The sequence below is a fragment of the Cercospora kikuchii genome (genome assembly GCF_019650295.1).
Source record: "Cercospora kikuchii DNA, contig_00004, whole genome shotgun sequence".
In the NCBI taxonomy this organism is placed as follows: domain Eukaryota; kingdom Fungi; phylum Ascomycota; class Dothideomycetes; order Mycosphaerellales; family Mycosphaerellaceae; genus Cercospora; species Cercospora kikuchii.
In genome coordinates this window covers 2,865,462-2,885,040 of record NW_025408585.1, presented here as the reverse complement: position 1 = coordinate 2,885,040, position 19,579 = coordinate 2,865,462, and the positions used below count along the sequence as shown (strand labels likewise).

General features: G+C 52.6%; 2 protein-coding genes across 2 annotated transcripts; one reads left to right on the top strand and one right to left on the bottom strand.

Moving 5' to 3' along the window:
- Positions 1 to 47: 47 nt before the first annotated feature.
- On the bottom strand, positions 48 to 1,840 carry CKM354_000736500 (uncharacterized protein; the record flags this gene model as incomplete). Its single annotated transcript, XM_044802711.1, has 2 exons — positions 48 to 1,405; positions 1,456 to 1,840. 2 exons carry the CDS (start codon positions 1,838 to 1,840, stop codon positions 48 to 50), a joined length of 1,743 nt encoding a protein of 580 aa, XP_044658646.1.
- A 1,545-nt stretch (positions 1,841 to 3,385) lies between these two features.
- Positions 3,386 to 17,653, top strand: CKM354_000736400 (uncharacterized protein; the record flags this gene model as incomplete). Its single annotated transcript, XM_044802710.1, has 2 exons — positions 3,386 to 3,829; positions 3,884 to 17,653. 2 exons carry the CDS (start codon positions 3,386 to 3,388, stop codon positions 17,651 to 17,653), a joined length of 14,214 nt encoding a protein of 4,737 aa, XP_044658645.1.
- Positions 17,654 to 19,579: the final 1,926 nt, after the last annotated feature.

Below are 19,579 nucleotides of genomic sequence, written 5' to 3'. Positions count from 1 at the left end.
CTATATACCGCAGCGCCCATAACACCACCGCAGATCATTAAAATACCTCACAGTCGAGCCCTAGGCGCTTCCTCGCTGCCACCGGTGCGCAGCAGCAGCTCTTGCCCAATTTTACGCATCTCGAACTTTTTGATCTTCCCACTGCCGGTCACCGGTATATCAGAAGTCACGCCATCTTCGCCTAGCCAGAAAATATGAGCGGGAGCTTTGTGACGGCCCAGATTCGTCCTGGTCCACTTCCGAACCTCCTCGTCCGACGGCCTCTGAGCTTCTGCGGCCCGTTGGAGGAATGCGGCAGGGACTTCTTGATATCGAGGATGCGGTAGCCCTACGACAATGGCTCTGTCAATTGCTGGGTGCTGCACTAACCGCTCCTCAATCTCCAATGGATAGATGTTTTCGCCACCTCGGATGATGATGTCCTTGAATCTCCCAGTGATGGAGCAATACCCATACTGGTCAAAGACTGCTTCATCGCCCGTATGCAGCCACAGAACACCATCTTCATCGCGGGTCATGACCTCTGCGGTCTTTTCTGGGTTCTTCCAATAGCTTTGTTGCAGCTGATAGCCGGCCATGCACAGCTCGCCACGTACACCCACAGGGACGATGTTGCCATCTCTGTCAACGATCTTTGCATGCGCATGTGGCATCAAAGTGCCAACGGTTGTTAAGCGCCGATCGATGCTGTCGTCCACGAATGCATTGAAGCAAGTTGGCGACGCCTCAGTCAGGCCATAGCTGCTCGTAAACTCAGTCATGCCAAAGTCATTGACGAGCAGCTCCATGAGATGGCGGGGCACCGGCGCACCAGCAATAATGCCGGTTCTCAGACGACTGCAGTCGAAGTTGGCGGGTCTCGGAAGACTGAATAATGTATCGAACATGGCAGGAACCCCATGCAGAGCAGTCGCCTTCTCCGTGGTAATGGCCTCCAATACAGAGGGGCCATCAAAAATCTCGGACGGGTACACGATCTTGGCGCCATGTGTTATGCACGCGAGCAAACCCAAGACTAGACCGAAGCAGTGAAACATCGGCGGAGGGCAGCAGAGGACATCTTCGTGCGTCAGACTCATACGATCTCCAATGAATCGCGAGTTGTTGAGCAGTCCAAAGTGAGTCAGCATTGCTGCTTTCGGATGACCGGTCGACCCGCTTGTGAACTGCAAGTTGCAAGTCTCATAGGGACTGATGCCGCCTTGGATCACCTTTACGGGATCTTCTGGAAGCCTAGCGCCGACTCGTATGGCATGCTGGTAGTCCAAGAAGTCTTCGCAAGCTCCGTCCAAAGTGATGACTTGCTGCAGAGCAGGTAGAGATCTTGTGTTGTCTCTGAATTGCTTGAGCATCGACCGGTTGTCTTGACGTCCAATGAATGGCGTTGCAAACAGTACCTTGGATTCTGCCAGACGTGTCAGCCTTCTATCGATACAGTGTCGACGCCAGCACTACCTGTATACTGCATGGCATATTCGGCTTCCGCAGTTGTGTACGTGTTGTTCAGAATGACGAGAATTGCCCCTATACGCATGCATGCAAAGAAGACAGATGCATATTCAGCACGATTTCCGGCCAAAATTGCAACTCGGTCTCCTGATTGAATTCCTCTGGCGTGCAGATATCTCGCAAGTTGGGAGCTATGGTCCTTCAGATCGTAGTATGTCCATCTCTCGGAATTCCATGGTGTTACCACTGCCTCTCGGTCTCCGTACTTCGACCATTGTAAGTCGAGAAACTCTCCCAGCGATAGTGCTATCAAGGGCGGGTCTGAAGGACCGTGGAATATGGAGTCTTGTCTCTGGTGTTTAGAGATCTCCTGTACTGCTTGGGTCAACATGTCGTTGGTTTGATGGCCACTGGAGTCGCTCGAATACCGGATCTAGACGATCAGATAACGCTGAATGTTCGCGAAGCCCTGATGGATCGACCTTAGACGAGCCAGCTTCAGTAAACGCATCACCGACACCGGCTTTGAGGACAATGCGCGCCGCCCTGAATCAAGCGAACTGCACGGGTGCTCGCATCGCTGTACTTCCGCGTGGGCTCGGAACCGCCTTGTGTAGGCTGTCGAGTCCATGGCGATCTTGTCTCGGCGCACTGTACGTGGGATACCTCGGCATGCAATGATGGACCTAGAAACGTCACAAACAGTTTCACCCAACACGCGGTAGCGTTGCATGTGAAGCACGCCCGAGGGGATCGCGTCGATCGGGTATTCAATTGGCGTGATGGTTCCACTGTTGTCTTTACAGCCATCCTTGCGTCAACGGCTTGTATCCACGTACGCCCCATTCCTGGGCTCCTCTGGCAGTTTGCTCGTATTCCGTGTTGAGGAACAATTGGCCTTGGAGTACCGACGGCCCGCCAGTCAAGCACCACCACACGGCTTATCTCGCCCGGTTCACTACTACCGGTCTGGTACGGCTGACGAATGATCCTTCAGGAATCGACCATGAGACGCCCATGACGTCGGAAGAGCGTCGATGGCAACATTGCTCGCGATTTTCTTCGGACAAGAGCTCGTCTCTCATGATCCAATGAAGTCAGTGGGGTTTTCTGAGGACCTGCCTGAAAACGCAACTGGTACAACGATTGCATCTTTCGCAACGATGGATAAATGCACGCACTAACCTGGGGCCCGCAGCAAAATATTAATCGAGACCCTCCTTCCAGTCGAGACTGAATCATGCACTGCACTTGAGGTGGAGCACAGCAAAAGAGCACTATTGCTAGGCTCGGATTTCTCTCTGAGAGACGGTCACTCTTTTGCCCCCTCGAGCGTCCCAACAAACAAAATTTCTACCGGCGGGGTGGGCAAGCGACAGCTTGCGCTCAGCTGTATGGTTGCAGTTGTTCCGCGCTAACAATCTCGCTACGGAAAATCAAGCACAGACTTGAACTCGAAAAGCCGAATTCGCTTAACAGGGATCTGTGCATAGCGTGCGCCACAGCCAAGCCCTATCCGACTGGCATTCTGCGGATAGATTATCAGATTGATAACTTTATGGAGACGTCCCACGTCAGTCTGCTTTTTGCAGATGAAGTGGGTCTTAGCGTGCTGCCCACATGCCGATGCTTCGCCGATGGACGTGCGCTGTTGGCAAGACGTGCCGACAGCAGGAGAATACCTGCTAGGGCAATCGTTCCGCATGCGCACTGTCTCATGACAGTACCGATCGCGGCCACATCGAATCGTGCGAGAAGCAGAACCGCGCATTCGCGATATGGCACGATGGACCAGGTCCGCGCACTGCTGGACGCGTAGAAGAGCGAGAAACGGTAGGTACAGGTGCCGCCTTTTACCGGAAGAGAGGAGCTGGCTCCCGTTATCAGATCTTACCGTCTATCACACTGAATAGAACATTTGCTACCATACGAAGCAATGGCGGCTTCTACTACATACAGATGCAGACCCACAAACTTCCCGCGGCTGGACACTTTCGAGCAGAACAATCAGACATCAGTAGCATCGAGGCAGACTCTACGAAGACAATGGACCTATCATACCAACCCAGCCGCTGCACCAAGAGGGAAGACTGCACTTTTACGATGCTACTCGCGCTTCATTGCGGATTTCACGGGCGAGTCAGAGATCTGCTTCCAGTTCTTGCTTCGTGAGCATGTTGACCGAACATCAAGCCCAAGTGTTGTGGAAGCGGAATTTGACGATCGAAGCCAACAGCAGCAAGAGAACGATAGGGACTCAGAATGCTGCCTCAATGTGAAGGAAATCGATCAGACTCAAGGTCCTTTCGGCTTTGGTTTGGAATTATTAGCGGACCTGGAGCACATGGATACGCTCGACCATGCGCCTCAATTGGATTGCGTAAGTCCTCATGTGATCTTAATAGCGCACTGCAGAGACTGATACTCACATTAGCCACTTGTGATCCAATACCATGCCACTCTTCTCACAGTGGTCGTGCATTATGACAAAGATCTGATTGATCAGGACTACATTGACGTGGTGTTCCAAGAACTCATCAAGCGACTGTCAGTGACGGCACCAGAAGGCACAGAAGAACTCCGTCTGTCTGTGCTGAATCATCCACCTCAGTCGCATCCATCAATCACCAGCCAGGGCGAAAAGCAGAAGAAGCCTGCCGACTTACTTCATGCCGGATTCCAGCTATCCGCTGCGTCGCACCCCACGCAGCTTGCTCTACACTTCTATGACGGACGTTCTGACAATGCTGGAGAAGAAGCATTCACTTACGCACAACTCGACAGTCTCACAACTGCGCTCGCGATCAAGCTCAGAAGACTCGTGCGAGCCTCCAGAATCCCACCAGAGCAGCAGATCATCATTCCAGCGTATATGGCAGGGTGTGTTGCGTTCTACGTATCATGGTTAGCTGTACTGAAGGCTGGTTACGCATTCTGTCCTCTTCCAGTAGATGCGCCATCTGAGCAGCTGCGTGGCATAGTAGAAGAGGTTGGTGCGTCGGTGGTACTCTGCAACGGCCCTCAGCTTGGCGGCCGTCCATGGGATGCCTGGTACTGCGACGATGACGAGCTTGCGACTTGTTACGATGTCAATGAATTCATCACACGCTATCGCAAAGGCTCGCTTTCGCCTATGCTATCCAATGACACTTTACCACAGGTATCTCCCTCGGACCTGGCCTATGTAATGTACACAAGCGGATCAACTGGAAAGCCCAAAGGTGTCAAAATTCACCATCTGGCTGCTTCATGTTCGATCATCTCGCACACCAAATTTCTCCCAACATCTTTCATCCGGGACGGCTTCCGCTGGTTCCAGTTCGCGGCGCCCACATTTGATCCGTCAATCATGGAAATCTTCGTAACGTGGTGGACTGGAGGAACTCTATGCAGCGCGCCGAGGGACCTCCTCTTGACGGATCCGGAACGAGCTGTGAACAAGCTGGCAGCCACCATCATGATGGCGACTCCTAGCATGGCGAGTGTCCTACGGCCAGACAGAGTACCAACACTTCGCCATCTCTGGACCATGGGAGAGAAGTTGACCCCGAAGGTCATCGAGAACTTCTCCTCCGACTCACCTTTATGGTCATCAGAAACCAGTCATACTCCTCGTCTTCAACGACATCGGCGACTACTCAATGCATATGGACCTACCGAAGCATCCATCAATTGCACTATCGTTTCAAATTTCTCGGCCTTCGAGCGAGGTTCTGTCATAGGCAAGCCCATCGACACCTGCTCTATCCTCATCATCGATCCAATGTCCAGGCAGCCAAAGCCTGTGCCCATGGGATTTGCAGGTGAACTGGCGATCGGTGGCCCCCAAATTAGTCAAGGATATCTGAACAGGCCCGAACAGACTGCTTCTGTGTTTGTGACTAGCTCAGAATATGGTCGATTGTACCGGACAGGAGATCGAGCCCGCGTCGTCAAGAACAGCAAAGGCGAGCTGAGCGTTGAGTTCTTGGGCAGAATCACCGCTGATCAGGTGAAGCTCAGTGGAAGGAGAGTGGAGCTTGGCCAGATTGAGAATGCTATTGCTGGTGTACCAGGAATCGCAGAAGTGGCAGCGATCGTTCACAGTACTGGCTCTTCCGATCAAGGCAGCCAGCAAGTTCTCGCTTGTGTTGTGCCAGATCATTCTGTGGCGCACGAAGACCTGGAGGCAGATTGCCAGCGAGCTGCCGAAGCTGCTCTTGCAGCATTCATGCGCCCTGCAATGTACGTGGTCCTCGAAGATATGCCACGCTCCAGGTCCGGTAAAACAGACCGGAAAGCTCTGGGCGTAATCGCAGGCAAGAGGTGGGCTGCCAGAGCTCAACCACATAGGAAAGACGATGAGCTTGAGCATCCGAGGAATAGTACATCAGAAGATCCTGTAATGGAGGCCATTGTGACGATCTTGAGCGACATCAGTGATGTCGATGTTAAAGACATACTTCCCACCACGGAGCTATTATCCCTTGGGCTGGACAGTCTTCGAGCAGTCCGCTTTCTGCAAAAGCTGAGAGACAGTGGTATTACCGGGTTGAACGTCGCAGACGTTTTGAGCAGTCGAACTCCAGAGGGTATCGCCAGTCGTGTTTCGACCGAAACCGGTGCTGACGCGGTACCCGAATCTCAAACCAATGAGTGGGATCAGGAACTTGCACAATACAGCTCTCAACATCTGGAATCATGCGCTCAACAACTCGAAATTCCTCTCGACGAGATAGAAACGGTCCTGCCAACCACTGCTACCCAGTCTGGTATGATCGCCAGCTTCTATCGAAGTGTGTCAAGGCAGGGAGGCTCGCCATCCAGAAAGAGCTATATCAATCACTCGATCTACCACGCAAGCCCAGGAGCCGATATTTCCAAACTTGAGCAAGCTTGGCGCAGTGCTCTTTCTGGGCCACAGATCCTCCGAACAGTTTTTCTGCCCGTGGATGACGACCTGGCTCCTTTCGCACAATGCGTTCTCTCACCGAAATCTGGTGTCGCTTCTTTGAGCATCCACAGATTCATGTGTTCAAATGCGAAAACCTGGAACACAACAATATCAGAGGCACAGAAGGAAGCGGAATCTGCCATCACGCTAAACAGGCCGCCTTTCCGTGTCTCGATCATACAAGGACCCGAGCACTCGGCGTTTCTCTTGTCTTTGTTCCATGGCGTCTTCGACGGCGGTTCACTCGAACTGATATTGCAAGATGTCGAGACAGCATATCACGACAAACCACGACTCAGTCGCACTGAGATCGGTGTCGCCGTCCACAAGCACTTCTCATCGGCCACTCAAGCAAGTGTGGATTACTGGCAGACTGAGTTCGGCAGTCATGATCCAGTACCGTTTCCTTGCGTTTCTGCTTCAAAGCCTGAGACACAGAACCAGGATGCGCAGGTTGAAGAGGTCATCGGCCAAGCCACAATGGAGAGTGTCTCCGCCGCAGCAAAAGCCGCATCTGTCTCTCCCCTCTCCATCCTGCACGCTGCTTGGGCAGCTATCTTGTTCTCATACACGGGAACGACTTCAGATATCTCATTCGGCAGTGTACTTTCCGATCGCCTCGAGGATCAGCTGAGTATCTGCCACGCTCCAACGTTCACTGTCGCACCTGTCAAACTCGGCCATACGGATGTCACACAGAAGACTCTCGAAAACCTGCTCAAACAATTGACAGAGAAGAACGCCGCATCTCTACCTTACATACATGCTCCGCTCAGCTCTCTTACTACTGCAGATGGCTCCCTACCTTACGACACGCTGCTCGCCTTCCAAGCATTCGACACGAAAGGTGAAGACGGCTCAATCTGGCACAAGGTTGAACATCCTGCAATGGAACATGACTTTGCAATCATGATTGAGATTTGGCCGACCTCCCGCGGAGCTTTACGCTTCCGCGGTACTTATACTCATCAGCATCTCGATCGACAGGCTGCACGTGTCATGCTCAGTCAGCTTGACGAGCTCGTTGCGGGTATCTGTGATGATGCTTCCAGAACTCTGCTGGACGTTCGTTGTAATCTGAGCCAACAACTGATGTCTGGCATCCTGGTCATCGAACAGCCAAATTTGCCGGAGTCTCAGCTTATCCTGCAGAGTCGATTCGAACAGCATGCAGCCACAACACCAGAGAAGTCAGCTCTGGTCTTCCGGAATTCTATCGATCATCCGGAGAACGATATCGAATGGTCGTATGACAAGCTCTCAAGGATGGCAACGGCTCTGGCTAAGACTCTCATAACGAAATTTGGCACCGTCATCAACGAACCTGTGATGATCTGTATGGAGAAGTGTCCCGAGCTTTACATTGCGGTACTGGCTGTACTCAAGGCTGGCGCTGGGTGGTGCCCAATCGACCCATACTCACCTCCGGCACGGCAGCACGCCATTATGGAGCGAACTGAAAGTCGGGTGCTTCTGCTTTCTGCAACTTCGTCCAAAGTTGAGAGATCCGCGATCCCAAATGGCGTCTCGACGCTCGAAATTGACCTTGATGCGATCGAAGCAGAACTCATCTCAGGTCCAAACATCGAACTCGGTGTCACGCACGATTCTTCCGGCCTTGCGTACTTGATTTTCACATCTGGAACTACTGGTCTGCCAAAGGGCGTTCCAATCTCTCATACAGCTGCCGCGACTGCGATGAATGCACTGGCAGAAGCAGTACCAACAGAAACATCAAGTGGCGAACTTCGATGCATGCAATTCTCACAATACACCTTCGACGTCTTCGTGCAGGATCTCTTCTATACCTGGAGTGTTGGCGGTGTTGTCATTTCCAGCACCAGGCAACTCATGCTGCAGAACTTTGCAGACATAGCCAACGATCTCAGGGCCACGCATGCGCATCTGACTCCCGCCTTCGCTGCTACACTTTCTCGCAGCAATATCAAGACTCTGGAAGTCGTCACTATGATTGGCGAGAAGCTCACAGAAGCCGTTGCAGCTGACTGGGGCCGCGATATGCGAGCATTCAATACTTACGGCCCAGCGGAAGTTACTGTGGTCTCGACACTGCGTCAATTTACTGGCCAAGCAGATACATATCACAGCTCCAATGTTGGTGTGCCGCTGTCGTCAGTTGGGGCGTATGTCGTCGACAATGGCCAACTTGCCGTGCGAGGCGCCATTGGAGAGCTCGCATTGACCGGTCCTCAACTGTCGTCTGGGTACTGGAATATGCCAGATGTAAATGCGAAGAAGTTCGTATGGAACGAACGACTACAACAGCGCGTCTACCTCACTGGTGATCTCGTGCGCCACTTGGCCGATGGCACAATCAATTACGTTGGACGAGACGATGATCTCGTCAAGCTTGGTGGGCAAAGAGTCGAGCTCGGTGAGATTGCATTTGCACTCAAAGATGCTGACTCGCGAGTCGAGAGATTCGAGGTCCTATTGTGCAAGCGTAAAGAGGCTGAAACCAAATCAGTCGTTGCTTTCTTGGCTTGTCCTTCGATTGCTGGTGCTGATGATGAATACGAGGCCATTCTTCACCCGCTTGCAAAGGACGTTGCAGCTAGCGCGAAGCAGTATGCAACTTCAGTGCTGCCGCCGTACATGATCCCCAGCAGCTTCGTTGTGGTCCCCAGGATACCCACAACGGCATCTGCTAAAGTTGATCGTGCCAAATTGACGTCGATCTACCATTCCATCGATCTCAACTCATGGGAAGACAATACAGGTGCTTCCGCCATCTCGACTGCGAAGGCGACTGACATACAGTGGCGTTCCGCGAACGAGCATGTGCTCCAAGTTATTACACAAGTTCTGCGCATTCCCGCCGAAAGTCTACGGCCCAACAGTAGCCTCGCAGCTATTGGCATAGACTCAATCGGCGCCATCAGACTGATTCCTAAGATCAACGCCCTTGGATATGGCCTATCTGTCGTAGATGCATTTAAGTGTCGATCTTTGGACGACCTTTGCACCATTGCGAACGCCTCCAGACGCGCTGACTCGCCGTTGGCGAGTGAGCAGCCAGAACAGTACGTTGAGGTAGGCGTTCTCCAAAGCTTCGATTCACGGTACTACCGAGCAGTTGCGAGACGCATTAAACAAGACGAATTCACTGTCGTCCCTACCACCGTGCTGCAAGAAAATCTGCTGGCAGAGTCGTTGAGAGATCCGCAAGCTTATTGGAGCAGCCACGTCTTCCGTCTCAATGAGGATGTTGATCTTGCTCGCCTACAGCGCGCATGGATCAAAGTCGCAAGGCAGACTGAGGCGCTACGCGCAGGATTCGTCCCCAAAGCTGAGCTTGGCGAAGAGTCGGACGAAACGCGGAAGGACAATTTTTCGTACTTGCAGCTCATTTATGATGAGCCGCAATTCGACTGGAATGTCCATGAGATCTCTAGCGACGTCTCAGAAGCTGCGCGGAAGCGTGTCAAAGAGGCTGCTCAACAGAAACATGACCAGCTATTCCAGCAGCCGCCTTGGGCAGTCGACATTTTTGTCCGGGGAGAGGAAAGAACGTTGCTGCTCACCATATCTCACATCATCTACGATGGACCATCTTTGGCATATCTGGAGAACGACGTCAAAGCTGCGTACGAACGTACCCTCAAGACTGCTTCGAGAGCATCCTTGTCTGAGGCAATTTCATCGAGTTCCGCTCTGGATGCAGACAGCGAAACAGCTATCGACTTCTGGAAGAACAGTCTTCGAGAGTTCGAATCACCTACTGCGCAGAGCTTTGCGACTGATGACAAGCTGGTTCATCGCATCAAGTTCCAAAGATGCAGCACACCTATGGAAATTCTCCGCAAAGTCGCGTGCGGATTAGGCCTCAATTCGGTTGTCACGATTTTCCGCACTGCGTGGGCACTGCTCCTCTCCGATCTTCTTGAGAGCCCGCACATCGTGTTTGCGGAGATTCTCTCAGACAGAGTCATGGACGGGAAGCTGACCGAAGTTTTCGGACCGTTGATGTCGACTGTGCCCGTGCTCTTCAGGCGACAGAAAACGGCAGCAGAGACGCTGGTACAACAGGACAACTTCTCTAGATCAGCTTGGCCTAATCGAAACATTCGCCCGAGCACTATCAAATCACTCCTGGGATGTGGTCCGAGCACGATGCTGTATCCTGCAGTCTTTGCTTTCCATCCATCTGCAACTCAACCAATTCAAGAGCACCAGGGACTGTGGAAGCGTCTCGAAGATATCACCAACATCGAGGTGGAGCACCCGCTAGCACTGAATGTTTGGCAAGAAGCCGATTCCACTCTGCAATTTGAGCTTGCCGTGGCGGACCATGTCCTCAGCGAAAACGAACATGACCTGCTACTGAGGCAGCTTGACTCAATGGTCACTGTTCTGGCTGAGAACTCGCACTCGCCAGTAGCTTCTCTGACAGATGGCTTCCCCGATGCCCTCATTTCACGAACAACACCTCGCAGGGATACTGCATGCCCTTCCACCAAGTCTGCGACATTCTACGTAGAGCACTGGGCTACTCAGCATCCGGACTGGAAGGCAGCCGAAATCGTAACCACGTTAGATCCTGACTGCACCGAAACGGAGTCGTGGAACTATGCTGAGCTGAATGCGGAAGCGAATCGCGTCGCACGTTTCCTTCTAAGTAATGGTGTCACAAAGCAGATGATCGGGATGTGCATCGGTCGGACGCTGATGTCGCTGGCTGTTCCGCTTGGTATCTTGAAAGCTGGAAATGCTTATCTACCAATTGATGAAGCCTTACCAGCGGAGCGCAAAGAGTTCTTACTTCAGGACAGCAACGCAGCATTTATTTTCACGACACCAGAACTCATCGACGGAGTCCAGATCCCACAGGCTTGCAAGCTTGCTAATGTAGAGGACATAGCATTCCTAGATGACCTTGCAAAGCAGTCCGCCGACGATGTGCTTCATCGTTGTGAACCTCGGGACAATGCATACTTGCTCTACACATCCGGTAGCACCGGCAAACCAAAGGGTGTGCTCGTCAGTCAACAGAATTTGGCATCTTTTGTCGAGGCTCAGTCCGAATTCATCTGCGATGTCACCACAACCAGAGAATTAGCCGGCCGTGGCAAATATCTTGGGCTCGCGAGTCGCGCTTTCGATGTGCACATAGGCGAGATGTTCCTGGCGTGGCGACACGGATTCGCGATTACGACGGGATTGAAGTCGATGCTACTGGATGACCTGGCCTTGTGCCTGTCTTCACTTCATATCACGCATGCCAGTTTCGTGCCGTCTCTCTTGGATCAGACTGGCCTCGATCCCGAGGATGCGCCCGATCTTGTCTTCCTTGGCGTGGGTGGCGAGAAGATGTCTCCCAAGACGAAGAAGAGATGGGGTTCACTGGCAAATGTGGGATTGATCAATGCCTACGGCCCAACCGAAGCCACTGTTGGATGCTGCTCGGGTCGCTTATATCCCAACTCCGATGCACGAGACATCGGGATGCCACTTGGAGACTCAGTTGGCCACGTTTTGATTCCTGGCACTGACAACTATGCTCTTCGTGGGATGCCTGGAGAGCTTTGCTTCACTGGCAGTTTGATCGCAAATGGTTACCTCAATCGCCCAGACGCGAAGGGGTTCGTTGAAGATTTCCGTGGTCAGCGCATGTATCGAACCGGCGATATTGTCAAACTGAGATATGATGACCACATTCTCTTCTTGGGGAGAAAGGATGATCAAGTGAAGATCAGGGGTCAACGTGTGGAGCTTGGTGAAGTTGCTGAAGGAGTTCGCGAAGCCTCTGACGAGCCAATCGATACTGCAGCTCTTGTCGTCAGACATCCGGAGCTCTCTCGTGACCAGCTTGTTGCTTTCACGGCGGCGTCTGGTGCCGTGAAGCGTAAGGGCGACGAGACTCCGCCTCAAATTGACGTGTCACAAGTACAAGGAGCCAACACGAAGTTGCGAGCCAACTGCCAAAAGTCTCTGCCAGTTTACATGGTCCCTGACGTGATCGTGCCACTCGATTACATACCTCTTGCTCCGACGTCTGGAAAGGTCGACACCAAGACTCTCGTCAAAACGATCTCGGAGACACCAATGAGCACTTTTGCTTCTGGTCATTGGAAAACAGGTCAGAAGTCTGCAGTCGCGCGAGAGTTGACTGAGTCCGAAGAGCGAGTGTGGGACATCATTGCCCCGGCGCTCAAAGACAAGCCATCCTCAGTCACTCCAGCGACCACAATATTCGAGCTTGGTATCGACAGCTTGTCAGCAATCAGTGTATTCTCGCGGCTCCGCAAAGCTGGATATGAGTGCAGCGTGGCGATGGTGATGAGAAATCCGACCATCGAGGCACTGGCACAAAGTTCGACCCGCGCGGCTGGCGAAGATGCAGAGAAGCACAGATTGGTTCAGTCTCAGCTTGCAGACCTCGAGCAGAGTCTGTTGAACAGCGACGAGCTTGAAGTGGAGCGTGGTCACGTTGCAGCTATTCGCCCTTGCCTGCCGTTGCAAGAGGTTATACTTGGACAGAGCATGCATCAAAACCCTGATCAAGGCAAAGGCGGAGCGTATATCAACCACATGACTTTCAAGATCGATGGCAGCATTGACGTGGAGCGCCTCCAAAGTGCTTGGGCAACACTGATTCAGGACAACGAGGTCCTCCGCACCTGCTTTCTGCACAAGAACGACTCATTCTACCAAGTGGTGCTCAAAGCTGAAGCTACCTGCACAGACTGGAGAAACAACAGATTTCCATCGACCAGATCTCTCCATATTGTTCAGCAGCAAGTTGAGGAAGATGTAATCCGCAACGTCTGGACGCAGCCGCCTTTGCAGGTCAATTACCTACAGGACCACGACAACCTATTACTGGTATCGATTCACCACGCTATTTACGATGGACACAGCTTGTACCTAATGTTCCACGACTTGGAATCCATCTATCACGACCAAGCCCGTGAGACTAGACTGTCATCTCAGCCGCTGGTCGAACACATCGCGCTACAAGATCAAGCACGAGCTCGGGCCCACTGGTCGACGCTCCTTCGAGGCTGGCAACATGCCAAATTACTGAGCGATGTGGGCAGAAGCAACTCAACACTACAAGAAGTTCAGCGTCATTTTAATGCAAAACTGTCCACCTTGGAGAGTCAAATCATAGGCTCTTTGGGTGTAACGCTGTCCAGCGTTCTGCAGCTTGCATTTGCAATTGCTCTCTCGCAGATGATGCAGAGCACAGAAATCATTTTTGGCAACGTCCTATCTGGTCGCACGATTTCGCTGGAGAATGCCGACAACATCATGGCGCCGTGCATAGCAACTATTCCCGCCCGTGTGACTTTCGCTGACGCACGGGAGCAACAGCTGAAAGAAGCGTTGAGCACTCTGCAGAAAGACAATTCTGCATCGCTGGAATTCCAACACGCATCTCCAAGAGACATCCAGCGCTGGTTGAAAGCAGACAGACCACTGTATGATTGTCTATTTTCGTTCGTGCGCAAGCAGCAAGGGGCGAGCTCAACAGAGCAGAATAGAAGCCTGTTTCCAGACGTGACACAGAATACCATCACAGTCGACTACCCGCTTGCGATCGAGTTCACTGCCAACAGTGAGAAGGACTCGCTTACTGTCGGTCTTGGGTACATTGCCCACGTTTTTCCCTCCGAGGAAGCTTCCTGCGACTTCCTTGAGAAAGTCGAGTTCTTGGTGGAAGCGATCCTTTCGCGAAGCCACGAGCCGCTGTCAGCTTTTGGAGTGGCAACCACATCCGATTCCACTGGTGGCTCAGCACAAGATGTACACTCCATGGACAGCACCGAGGAAAGTGCCTACAGCCCTCTCGAGCTCGAGCTGAAAACCCTTCTCGGTGAATTCGCCAAAGTCGCACAAGATCAAATTCGCAAGGACACGCCGTTCATTCATGTAGGCGTTGATTCCATTTCTGCGATCCGGTTTGCAAAATTTCTGAGAACGAAAGGCTTCAAGAAGGTGTCCTCCGCCGACTTGATCAGAAACAACCGCGTGCGCACATTGGCGCAGTTCTTGGCAGCTCAAGCTGTAGATGGAGAGCACCAGAGCCAGGATGACAAAACCAGGGTCGACGATGCAGCACAGGGACAGGAGCAACTGGTCAAGTCCACTCTCGTTAAGCATGGCATTCTCTCGGCTCTTGGCGATAACGACCTACCATCGGCTGAGAGCAGGGAGGACGCAATCGAAAGCTTCTACGCATGCACACCTCTCGTATCTGGTATGTTGACACAAAGTCTTGCTTCCGATGGAGCATATTACATGCATCATCACGCTTTCCGCTGCCACGAAGGCATCGACATCGACCGCATGAAGGAGGCTTGGCATCTTTGTATCGAGGACTGCGACGTGCTCCGTACAACATTCCACTGGCTTCCAGAGCTTCGCGATGCGGGCAGCCCATGGGTAGGCGTCGTCCACGAAAATGACAAAGGAAACCTGAAGAAACCAGATTGGAGGCAAGTCGAAGTCGAGAACGCTCATCAGTATTGGTTGTCGCTGTCGTCTGAGAAATCAGACTTCTCTCGTCGAGTCGAGAGTGGCGAGCCATTGGCGAGCGTGACAGTTGTGCAAGAGAGCCTTTCTGACGACAACAAAGCGAATGCGAAGCGTTCACCGGTCATCATTCTCACTCTACACCACGCGATATACGACGGTATCAGCATTGGCATGCTCTTCCGACAGCTGGCCGCACGGTATTTTGGGAACCAGATCCCGCCATCCATTACGCCCTACTACAAAGCCGCTCAAGCCATTGCCCGAGTCGCAAAGCCAGCAGTCAAATTCTGGGTCGAGCAAGTGAGAGGATATGAGGGTGCGCCAATCATCGATGATTCAGCATCAAGCGAGTTCCATCTTGCAGAACGAACGATCACGTCCGAGCCACGATCTTTGGAGTTGGCATCTTTGGGAGACGACATTTCTCTCAAGGATGTACTAGTGGCAGCGTTTGCCAAAGCACTAGCATGCCTGCACGGACGACGTGACGTCGCATTCGGACATGTCATGGCGGCGCGGACTGGTGTCGAAGTCCATGAGGAAGATGGATCAGGCGACACCGAAATTGTGGGCCCGTTGTTCAACACCGTTCCCTTCCGCGTGTCGATGAAAGACTCTCTGCAGAGCAACCAGGAGCTCGTACAGGCTGTACGCGAAGTGAACACCGGCTCTCTAGAGTATCAACACGCATCTCTAGCAGAAATACAGAAGAGCTGGAGGAGCGATGGCAACAGCAACATAGATCCAAGTGCTGCACTGATCGACAGTCTATTCGTGTACACCAAAGTGGACTGGAGCGCTGATGGACCTAGTTTACTCACCCTGGGCAAGCCGCTCGAATCGGACACAGCTCCAGTGCCTTCCGAATACCGCTTGAACTTTGAAGTCGAGCACCTTCCTGAGGGCGTGACAGCACGAGCACATGCCTCCATCCCCAAAGCGGAACTCGAAACGTTGCTTGATCATTTCCAATCCTCCGTACAAGATATTCTTCAGAAGCCCGAGCGATACGCAACGGCGTATCCAGAACAGTTGCGAAGCCTGCCGCTCAAGCTTCAATCAACTGCTTCAAAGAGCGTTGGCTCGGTGTCCTTTGATAAGCTTGCTGTTGAGCAATACGCAGACACGATCCGCAAAGCTATGGCGGAAGTCGCTCAAGTCTCGCCTGAAAGCATCACGCTTGAAGCAAGCATCTACTCTTTCGGCATCGATTCGATCGCAGGCATTCAGATCGCATCCCGATGTCGCAAAGCCGGTCTTCGAGTCAGCGTTGCGGACATTCTCAGCGGTGGCACACTTGGGCGAATCTGCGAAATCGTGGCTGGCAAGCTGAACAAAGCTGCCGACAGCTCGCAAGCAACGGATGCTGCTGAGCTCGTCTCTGAAGAGCAGACTCAGGCCGTTCTGACCCATCTGGCAATCGACTCGACCGACATCGAAGAAGTCCTGCCGCTGCTACCTGGTCAAGAGTACCATCTTCAAAGCTGGCTGCAATCAGGAAGAACGCTATACGAGCCAGGCTGGACTTTCTACTCGCGGACTCGTCTTGACGCAGACAAACTGCGCGACTCGTGGAACAGATTGAGGCAACGCAACTCTGTCCTGAGAACCACTTTTGCAGCAATTGCAGACAACACCATTTTCCAAGTTGTGTTTCGAGATGGTGCCATCAAAGATGACGAATTCGTAGAGGTCAAGAGCGACAAGAATATGGTCGAAATCGTTAAGGAAAAGGCACATGCAGAAGCCCGCACTCCATCAGACCTCTTCTCGCCTCCCATCCGAATTCGCCTCGTCAAAGCAGCAGACGGCGATGCGGTCATGCTTTATGTGCATCACGCTCTCTACGATGCATGGAGCATGCCACGACTCATCACAGAGCTTGCAAACATCTATCAATGTCATGAGCCAGACGCTGCACCTTCTTTCTCTGCACTGGTTCGCCATACGATACAGTCCCGTGACCTGGATGCAGAGGAGAGATTCTGGCGAGAGACTCTCACTGGAGCAGAACAGGCAATCATTCCATCGACTCCCGGGACGAGTGACGACCAGGACCGCAGTCAGAGCTTCTGTATGATCGAAAGCACGACGGCTCTTCTTGCGGATATTGAGCAGGTCTGCGCCTGTCATAGCATTTCACCGCAGCATGTCATGCTCGTTGCGTTTGCTCGCGCCCTGGCGAACGTCACTGCGACCTCCAGCCCCATGTTTGGCTTCTTCCAGCTCGGTCGCAGTACTGCATTCGATGGCATCGAGCACGTACTTGGACCCATGGTGAACACGCTTCCGTGGTGTGTGCCAGAAGTGCTCGAACGGGATGTTCTCGACAGCATTCGCAAGATTCAGCAAATGCTCAGCGCACGTGTCGCCTACGAGCAGAGTAGCCTGCGCATCGCTGTACAAGCCGCAGATCCAGGTGCTACTCAACTTCCGTTCAATGCGTACTTGAACGTCTTATGGAACAAGAATATCCTCGTGGGATCTGAGACTGCGCACGAAGAAGACAGCCTCTTCCAGCCTCTTGCATTGGGTGTTCCCACCGATTATTCTTCACCGCAGGCTCTATCAGGACGCACAGCGGTAGACGCAGTCGATACGAGCTTTTTGCAGTCGCATCAAGTTTTCGTCGATGTCGGACCGGGGGAGAAGGGCATCGTGTTCGGAGTGAGAGCGGATGCAGCGTTGATGAGTGTCGAAGGAATTCGTGACTTTGTTGGAAGTATTGAGCAAGAAGTCGTTGCTTGTGTGGATGCATTGCGAAAGTAGGATTTGCGGCGCATTGTGTCATTGGGTGGGGATGAAGCATTTATGAAGGCGCCAGTGGTATTTTAGATCCTCACTATGACTACTTACTATATCCATGTTTTAGCACATTCATCTGATCGAAACTCCACACGATATAGAGTCAAGGCTCGGCATGAATGGAGTTGCGCACCCCAGTAAACCCATTGGCGCTTAATCGCCCTCGTCAGACCGCATGCACTTCGGCAACGCGCCACTAGTCCATTTTCTAAACATCTATAATTACTGTGAGCACAGCCGCCCACACCAGGGCGGCATAAATGCAGAGGGCGATACTCAATCATAGAAGCGAGGTATCTTCCAGGAAACATTGCTGTCCACCTCTCCTTCACCTAACATTCACAGATCCAGCCAAGCACAACATGACAACAGTATCAGACCCAACTGCAGACATGCCTTCTCTGAGCATGGTCTACACTCGACAAGACCGTTTCGACAGTACTCTCAACGATGCACGGCTTTCCGCCGGTTGTTTCCTACAAGCTACGAGAAGTGGTATTATGCCCAAAGAAGCACACTTTCCTCTCGGACAACTCGACAATCTTCCCCACGAGCTCCTCATCGAGATCCTGCTCCACTGCGATCTCGTCTCACTAGCGACATTTCGTCGTGTCAACCGCCGAGCAACACAACTGGTCGACTCCACCGCCCAATACGGCTCCATCCTCAAGCATTGTCCAGACATAATCCGCGCTGTCCTCAGCATCCAAGCAACTTCATACGATTGCCAGACATTATATCAAACCCTTTGCACAACGCAATGCTCCAGCTGTGATCGCTTCGGCGACTACCTCTATCTCATCACCTGCAAAAGAGTCTGCTATGCTTGCTTCACCACGCGGACAGAATACTTACCTTTGGAAACCGGTCTCGCATCATGTCACTTCGCGGCGCACAATCCTCCTCAGCAGGACTCCGGCAAGACATTTCGCGACCACCTGCTCGAATCAAACATTCCAAATATTCTGAGCTTACCCGGGCGCTACGCTTCCACATGGCCCGAAGACCGGAGTAAAGTAGTGCGAAAGCGTGTCCGACTCTTTGATCGCAGAGCGGTGATGAACGGAGACGCTACGAACGAGCTTCCAATGCTGGACAGAACGACTGGAGAGCCGAGGAGGTTTATGGCGATTATTTCGGCGCCGCGTTTGTATGACCGGGGACGGAAAGCAGATTTGGGATATTTTTGTCTTGGGTGTAGAGATGGGAGTGATTCGAGGGATAGAGAGTCTTGGGGTAGGATCAAGTATGCAAGGGAGGAGATAATAAAGCATTTTGAGGCGTTCGGAGATGTGAGGCGTGTGAAAGGAGTGCCTGGGAGGTTCATGCATATTAGGAGGATGAGCTAGACCCCAAAAGCCTCAAGCCCGACCGCTAAGTGCTGATACCCTTCAAAGATACGTTTGATGGATGTATCGCGAGCTTCAGCTTGCCTCCTGTTAACATCATCACAGCTCCTTCTTGCGCATCTCATCTTTTCCTGGCGGCACCAAGTGCGTCCGACACATGTGCTCAGCCGCGGTGAGGGACTGCTTGGTGAGTGGGTCGCATTTGACGTTCGTTCCGACGCGCTTCTCACATTGGATGAACTCTTCTTGTTTTTCGCAGCCGCAGCTGTACTTGCGGTACTGTTGAATACACATCGTTTTGGGCTGGAGAGGTGATGGCAGACTTGATCTGAGGAACCTGGGGCATGTAATTAGTGCCGCCGACTTGGGAAAATCGAAACTCGCGAACTGCGAGGCTTACCAGGGAGTCTGAGGGCTTGGGAACGACGTTATGGCTTCTCTGGGCCAGAGGCTTGTTCGTATTGTGGTGGTAGCGCGTTATCGCCCAGCAGCTCAGTGCCTTTGAGGTCCCTGAAGTGCTGGCAGAGTCGCTGCACCTGTG